This window comes from Colletotrichum spaethianum (genome assembly GCF_022836535.1).
Source record: "Colletotrichum spaethianum MAFF 239500 DNA, contig10, whole genome shotgun sequence".
NCBI classification, from domain to species: Eukaryota; Fungi; Ascomycota; class Sordariomycetes; order Glomerellales; family Glomerellaceae; genus Colletotrichum; species Colletotrichum spaethianum.
In genome coordinates this window covers 1,227,855-1,235,867 of record NW_026054780.1, presented here as the reverse complement: position 1 = coordinate 1,235,867, position 8,013 = coordinate 1,227,855, and the positions used below count along the sequence as shown (strand labels likewise).

Below are 8,013 nucleotides of genomic sequence, written 5' to 3'. Positions count from 1 at the left end.
AATATTCTTCTTTCTCGTTCGACATTTCCATGCTTGAGATTTTCTCAACTCTCATCGTCGGTGGCTGCCTTTGCATTCCGTCAGAAGAAGAGAGGATGAACAACCTGGCTAGTTGTATTTCAAGTATGGATGTCAACTGGGCAATGTTGACACCATCAGTGGCGAATTTAATGAGCCCAGATGAAGTTTCAGGCCTGGAAGTACTCTGTTTGGTTGGAGAGGCACTTCCACAGACTGTTGTAGATACGTGGGCGGACCACGTCAAAGCTATCAATGCATATGGTCCTGCGGAATGCTCCGCTATCACCATCGTCAGCGAACCCAGAAGCAAGGGCGAAAGAACAATCTCTCTCGGACGATCAGCAAACTGCGCCGTTTGGATCGTTGCTGAGAATGGGCAACTTGCTTCTTTCAACACTATTGGTGAAATAGTTATCGAGGGACCCCCTGTGGCTCGCTGTTATCTTGGCGATAAGGAGAAGACCGATACTGTCTTCCTCGACGACCCCAGTTTTCTTCGCAGTGTTGTGACCGATCCTAAGCGATGCTATCGGACGGGGGATCTCGGACGGATGAACGTAGACGGTTCGATCGATTTCCTCGGAAGGAGAGACAGTCAAGTGAAGATCAACGGCCAGCGTGTTGAGCTTGGCGAGATTGAGCACCAATTGAAGCAGTCTCTCCAGTTTACCCAGCCTTTTGGGTCTTCTGTATCCAGCTGGGATGTAGCTGTCGAGCTCCTCCGACCGATCGGGGCAAGCAATGGTGTTCTCACAGCCTTCATAACATCCAAGGTGGCGGTCGAAAAGTCGACACATGTCATAAAGAAGATTGTCGCCAGCGAAACAGATCTTATCTGGAGGGATATCCATGACAGGTTCCAAGAAGCCTCTAGAGAGCTTGTCAGGGTGCTTCCGACCTACATGGTCCCCAATGCCGTCATCCCATGCCACGTATTGCCTCTCTCTGCCTCTGGGAAAGTTGACAGGAAAGCACTCCGCGGTCTTGGAAACGAGATGACAGCGAAACGATTGTTACAACTACCGGATCAACAAAAAAATGAATTTCCTCTTGCTAGCACAGACACATCTGAGCTGCAGTCAGTCGACCTCACAGACTGTGAAGGGGAGTCCTCAGTCGGACAGCACACAATCTCATCCGACACGCACCTCTCGTATCAAACTCAACTATCGCTGTCTGTCTCGCCAGATATGACCTGCACGCCTATCGAATTATCTCTCCGCAAGGCTTGGGCAAACGTTCTGGGAGTTTCCGAGGATAACATTAAGCCCGACAACGACTTCTTCAGGCTTGGAGGGGACTCTATCGGTGCTATTAAAGTCGTTGCAGCATGCCGTAAACTCGAACTTCAGATTAATGTTGCCAGCATTTTCAAAAACTCTGTGCTAAGAAAGATGGCTTTGGTTTGCAAAAGAACGACAGACAGCTACGTTAAACCTGTGGCCCACTTCGCCCCTTTCCAGCTATTAAGCCAGGACACAATATCTGAGCTTCGCGTGGAAGCGTCATTTCAATGTGAAGTTCAGCAGGAGGATATTGAAGACTTGTACCCTTGTACTCATATGCAGGAAGGGTTGATGGCAGTGAACCTCACCAGACCAGGCAGCTACACTGGCCGATGGATACATCCCTTACCAAGAGACATCGATCTGGCCCGATTCAAGCAAGCTTGGGAAATCATCCACGCGACATCGCCAATCCTAAGGACTCGATTTGCGACGACCTCGGCCGCAGGTTCCCTTCAAGCTGTGATCAGAGAGAAGGTCCAGTGGCTCTCCCACAACGACCTTGAGGCCTACTTGGAGCAGGATGATTCTGATCCGATGTTTCCCGGAGACTCACTCAATCGGTTTGCGCTTATATCGTCTAAAGATGGTGGTTTCACATTTGTGTGGACTATTCACCATATGCTATACGATGGCTGGTCACTCGCAATGCTTTGCAGCAAACTCAACAACATGTATCATGGTCGCGCTATAAAGCAGGCAACCGACTACCGACACTTCATCTTCTACACACAGCAAGTCTCACCTAGCACATACTCAGACTATTGGATTAAAGAGCTACGCGAGTCCCCTGTTTCGTGTTTTCCCGCGGCATCGAAGCAGGGTCATCAGTCCATTGCTAGAGCTGTTGTTAGGGATGAGCTAATCATTGATATTGATCTGTCTTCTGGCATCACCATGTCAAGTCTTGTACGCGCAGCATGGTCTCTTATGATCGGTCATTACTCCAAGTCTGACGATGTTGTTTTCGGAGCAACAGTGTCCGGAAGGAATGCGCCTGTTGATGACATTGAGAGCATCGAAGGACCAACCATTGCTACGGTTCCAATCAGAGCCCGGCTTGATAGAAGGTTGGCCATTCTCAGTTTTCTCCGCCAGATCCAGGACCAGGCGACGTCAATGATCCCATTTGAACAGGCCGGAATCCAGATGATAAAAAGTTTGAGCGAAGACACAAAGCGGGGCTGCGATTTTCAGAACCTACTTGTGGTGCAGGCTGGTGGAGGCTGGGAAGAGACGGGCTCGGGTCCCCTCACGAAGCCAGTCTATCGTGAAGAGTACACGACTTTCCCAGTCACATGCGAGGCTTGGCTCCATCCTGGGCGAGTAGAATTTGCTACTCACGTCGATGAGGAAATGACAAGCCGTGTTTTTGTCGCCCAAGCAATTGAGACTGTGAAGACTATCATGACTCAGCTTGCTTGGGCTGCATCTCGGCCAGACGTTTGCCACAGAGTCGCCGACCTAGTTTTCGACAAGCTTCCGAGCCTGTCCGAATCAGGCTACCATGACCAGGCAGTTGCTCATGTCCCATCAACGTTGCATGGAATTATCAGCAAGAAGAGCCAAGTTCAGCCCAAGCGAGACGCAGCTGTTTCAACAACTGACTGTATTTCCTACGGTACCATGGAAACCATGTCCTCTGCTCTAGCAAGTCATCTTATGAACAGTGGCATCTCTCCAGGAGAGATAATTCCACTGTGTTTCGAAAAGTCAGTATGGATAGTGGTTTCAATGCTTGGAGTTCTCAAGGCTGGAGCTGTTTTCGTTCCCTTGGACCCGAATCAGCCTCTCTCACGCCTAAGACAGATCGTCACACAAGTCAAAGCGAAGGTTGTCCTTGTGTCAAAACTTCAAGAAAAAGCTACAGATCTTGGTGTCTTTACCAACATTGTCGTGGACAAAGAGTTACTCAGGAGACTTTCGAGCTATTGGAGCCCCAAGAGGCTCTCTTTCCATTTAGAGTCCGAGAGCCCGGCATACGTCGTTTTTACATCAGGGTCTACTGGACACCCTAAAGGAATTGTTATCACTCACTCAGCTTTTGTCTCCAGCGCAGTTGCCCACGGTACTGTTTTTGGGATGTCTTTCGACAACCGTGTACTTCAGTTTTCCGCGTACAGTTTCGACGCCAGCTTATTCGAGATTCTCACTACACTCATTCACGGCGGAACAATCGTTATACCCACAGAAAAAGAGCGTTTTGAAGATATCGAGGATTTCATTGAAAGAAAAAACGTGAATTTTGCCCTTTTGACGCCATCTGTGGCCCGGATCATTGTTCCGACGGAAGTCCCGTCCCTCCAGACTCTAGTTCTTGGGGGAGAAGCACCCGACCAACTCCTGGTGCAGAAGTGGCTAAATGCTGGAACAAGGCTCTTCAACGCATACGGGCCAAGCGAGTGCTCAGTTATCGCTGCTTGTCACTCTTATTCCCGAGAGATAGACCCTCGAACCATTGGTCTCCCTGTAGGATGTTCATCCTGGATCGTGAATCCAGATGATGAAACAACTCTGGTTCCTAACGGAGAGACCGGCGAACTTCTCATAGGGGGCCCAATCCTAGCGGATGGGTACCTCAATGACCCGGAAAGAACAGCTGCGGCATTCATTGACACTCCCTCATGGCCAATAGAGAATGGCCATATACTCGCCAAGCGTCTATATAAAACAGGAGACCTTGTCAAGAAAATGAACGACGGGACCATGGTCTATGTTGGCCGGAAAGACATGCAAGTAAAGATCAATGGCCAGAGAATTGAACTCGGTGACATCGAGTCTAACCTGGCTGTTTGCTTTGGGGTCAAGCGTGGAGTTATTCTCTTCCCTTCACATGGGCCCTTCTCGCGGCAACTCGTTGCCGTATTGGAGGTTGAAACGGGCAACAAGACGGCCGCCGAGCACCCGAAAATGACCGTTTCCTTCAGCGAAAAGGTGGACAACATTCAGCGAGAGCTGGCTACCAAGATCCCTAGTGTCATGCTACCAAAACACTGGGTTGACGTCGATACACTCGTCCACAATGGATTTCCCCTCTCAGCATCGGGAAAAGCGGATCGAAAACAGATTATAACCTGCCTAGAAGCGCAGCCGGAAAGAGAACCAAACAGCATTGACGAGCCAGTGCAGGTGTTTGAAGGAGCCACGGCCATACTACCAGGAGAAACGCCTGCCTATGAATTGGCAGAGAAGATTGCAAGTTTGGTATCTTCGAAATCATCTTCTACGCCAACTTTGTCTACAAGCTTCAACAACGTATTGCTCCACGCTTCTGGCCTTGATTCTCTCAACATGATGTCGCTCATGCACTTTGCCCACATGAGGTATAGAATCAAGATCAGTATGCAGCTACTGATGGATGAAAAAACCAGCATTAGGACACTTGCAGCGTTCATCACTGATTCAACCCGGAGACAGAATGACATGACATCACCGCCCTCCCCAAAATTTAACGGAAGGGTCGACATCATGGCCCAAGTCAATCGGTATGATAAAAAGCTGCTTCAGTTGTCCAGACGATACCACAAATCTGAGGTTCACCATTCCTATAAGAAAGACAACGATATTAAAGTCTTCCTTACTGGAGGCAACGGGTATTTGGGCACTCAAATACTCCGTCAACTTCTCGAACGTCGCGACGTCAGTTGTGTGACAACTCTTGTGCGCAGTACAAATACCCAAGCAGCAAAGATTCGGGTGATTGAAGCAGCTCGAAAGGCTTTATGGTGGACGGAGTTTCACGAAAGCAAGCTTGAAGTTTGGGTTGGCGACTTATCGGAGTCACAATTAGGTCTAGAGCAAGAGCAATGGGACCTACTAAGCGATGGTTACTCTTTCGACGTTATCATTCACAATGGTGCTACTGTCCATTGGAACAAGAGCTACTCAGCTCTCGAGCCAGTTAACGTCGGCTCGACAGCGCAGCTGCTTGGCCTTGCTGTCCGATATCAATCGCTAAGATTCGCTTATGTCTCGGGTGGCCGACAGTGGAGAAGTGATACAGAGAGAGATGAAGATATCGCTCATGAACTCGCAGACTCGATGGGTTATAGCCAGACAAAGTTCGTTGCTGAGGTGCTTGTCAAGCGAGCTGCTGGGAGATGTTCTCCCACTAGGAGAAACATCGCAGTCTTCAGGCCAGGTCTTATAATCGGAACACCCACCGAGGGCGTGGCGAATTTAGACGACTACATTTGGAGAATCACCTCAGCTAGCATCGACATTGGGGCTTACAACGCTGATGATGAAGAGGCCTGGCTGCATGTGTCAGATGCGGCAGAGACCGCTGCTGCTGCCATCAACGCCGCTCTCAATCCCAACTTACAGGCAAATGTAGTCAAGAATCAGGAGGATGGGATGACCTGGGGCATGTTTTGGGGCCTGATCCAAGCTTCAGGATATGATGTTCGCCCAATCACTGCGTCAGAGTGGTTTCCGGCGGTCAGGAAGGACATTTCTGAGCGACAGGAGGCGCACCCGCTATGGCCCCTGGCACACCTACTTGATGATGATTCGATGAAGTGGGATATCCACATTGACCACCCTAGAGATTGCCCCGTGCAACTCAAAGTTGCCGTCAAAAAGAATCTCGAATTTCTCATGCAGGTTAGGTTTTTACCTGCTGTTGGAATGACACTCAAGCCGAATGTAGGACCAGGTGTCAGATTCCAGCGGTCGGGCTTCAAATAGAGAGAAAGGAAAAACTAGATGAGCGGGTAGTATGACTTACTCTTCCACATATAATGTAACACTTTAATAGAAAGCGCTAGAAACCTTAAAGCTTCTTTAAGTCTTCTACAGTCGGTGTCGTTTTGAAGACCATCTCTGTTTTTGGAATGCGATGGCTTACATAGCCCGAACCACAGATCTTTGAGAGGTGCTGATTTTTTTTCCCAACCTCTCTCACTTCGGCTTTCACGTGTCGCGATATCATTCTGCTTAAGACGACCGCGTTGCTGGTGCCACGGCATCATAAGCGAACGAAATTGTGGTAGTTGCCTGCACCTGCTAATCACTTTTCGATTCTTGTTCTATAGAATCCATCCCTACGTAAAGGTATGCTCTTAGCTTTGCATACTGCTTTTGCACCTCTTGAAATCCGGTGTACCGTCATTTAAATTTAAGTGAAAAACTACAATAGCCATCATTGTCCAACCTCTCGGCGCTTGAATCATAGCAAGCCAAAGACGACATTTGTAATTTAGTGGGGATGACAAACCCACAGAGTATCATCTACAATATCGATGGCCTTGCTGTCGACCTGCTTTCCGCTAGCATCGAAGGGGCAGACACGGCGTGTACCACATTTGATATCGCAAGCATCCTCGTTGTCGCCCTTGCACAACGCAACCTCGTAACGACTGGCGTGGCGGTCAAAGTCCTTCTTGCATCGGTCAACAGAAACTGTATATTGAGAGCGAGGACCCCAGCCATGCAAGGGATTGAAGCCCCAGTTGTCCGTGCCCTGGTTCAACGTGTTGGCGCGGCATTCTTGGTGAGCCGCAACGTGCGTATAGTTGTTTTCACGCATGTACTGCTCCGTATACTTGTCTAGAATGAAACTGTACGAAGACCTGTTACCGTCTGAAGGGATGGAGCCGGCACGACACTTCGGGACCGTTCGCGTGAAGTATTCTTCGCAGCCGTAGGCGTTGTTGACCGCCTTGAGATCATTGACCGTAGGCGTATCCCAGGGGTCGATTGGTTTGTCCGTGATCGTTGAAATGGTGGCACGGTTATTCCTGGAAAAAGCCTTGGTATCGTAAAGCATGATTGAATTGTAGTCGAAAGGCAGCGACGTGTTGGCTGGTTCATAGATCTCAAACTGGCTCACGTCCCTTTGGTCAACATTTTCCATCCACACCCGAATATATTGATCACGGTCAGGTCGCTGGTGCTCGTGGGCCAGTCCAATCACATGGCCCAGCTATTTCGGCCCCCATTAGTTTCGGCTAACAATCAGGGCGAGTCTCATAGCTCTTACCTCGTGACCAGGTATGCCGTTTTCCATACAGCCCTTGTAAGTGCCAAGGCTCAAAACATTATCCCGTAAACTGGGGTAGTCGAGATTTACAATAACCTCCCCGGAAGCAGGGGCGCCCATAATTTGCGCATAGCAGCCTTGGTTATACTGGAATGGGGCGGTTAGTAAGACAGTCGGGTCGATCAAGACAGGCTTCTTACCTTCTTGAAGGTTACCCAAGCCCCCTGGTTCGTCTTGGGGACGAACCGGATACAGGTATTTTGTTCCCACTGCCTCATGGCATCGCGAATAGAATTGGACAGGTCGTGCGGGAGTTGCTGTAAAATGTAAGGAACTTCTCCCGCATCCCACAGTAACGAAGCATCCATGGCGCCACGCTCCTCCAAAGACATATGCTCAATCTCGGCGCGCTTAAAAACATCATTAGGGAACACGGCTGCAAGAGCCGGTAATGAAAAAGCCAGCGCCATGGCCGCAGTGGCTGTGAAAGTTTTCGAAGCCATCGTAACGATTTGAGTGACTTATTCTCAAAAGATAGGAGTCGACTGTTATTTCTCCCTGAACGAGTGCTGGAGAAGACAGGCTAAGTAGTGAACAAAAGTGTGCGTATTACTAAACGAGTGACAGAAGTGAAGTTACAATCGTAACACTCAGGACTTGGAATATTCAACTACATTGCAAGTCTCAAATTTAAAGCAATGCTGAGTGTACAGTTTTTAACTG

General features: G+C 49.1%; 2 protein-coding genes across 2 annotated transcripts; one reads left to right on the top strand and one right to left on the bottom strand.

The window, feature by feature from the left end:
* Positions 1 to 3,998: 3,998 nt before the first annotated feature.
* ColSpa_04884 (peramine synthetase) lies at positions 3,999 to 5,996 on the top strand (the record flags this gene model as incomplete). The annotated part of the gene is made up of 1 exon (XM_049271096.1): positions 3,999 to 5,996. One exon carries the CDS (start codon positions 3,999 to 4,001, stop codon positions 5,994 to 5,996), a length of 1,998 nt encoding a protein of 665 aa, XP_049127053.1.
* A 511-nt stretch (positions 5,997 to 6,507) lies between these two features.
* Positions 6,508 to 7,793, bottom strand: ColSpa_04883 (zinc transporter ZIP9; the record flags this gene model as incomplete). The annotated part of the gene is made up of 3 exons (XM_049271095.1): positions 6,508 to 7,233; positions 7,291 to 7,437; positions 7,491 to 7,793. The coding sequence occupies 3 exons, from the start codon at positions 7,791 to 7,793 to the stop codon at positions 6,508 to 6,510; spliced, it is 1,176 nt and encodes a 391-aa protein (XP_049127052.1).
* Between the last annotated feature and the right edge of the window lie 220 nt (positions 7,794 to 8,013).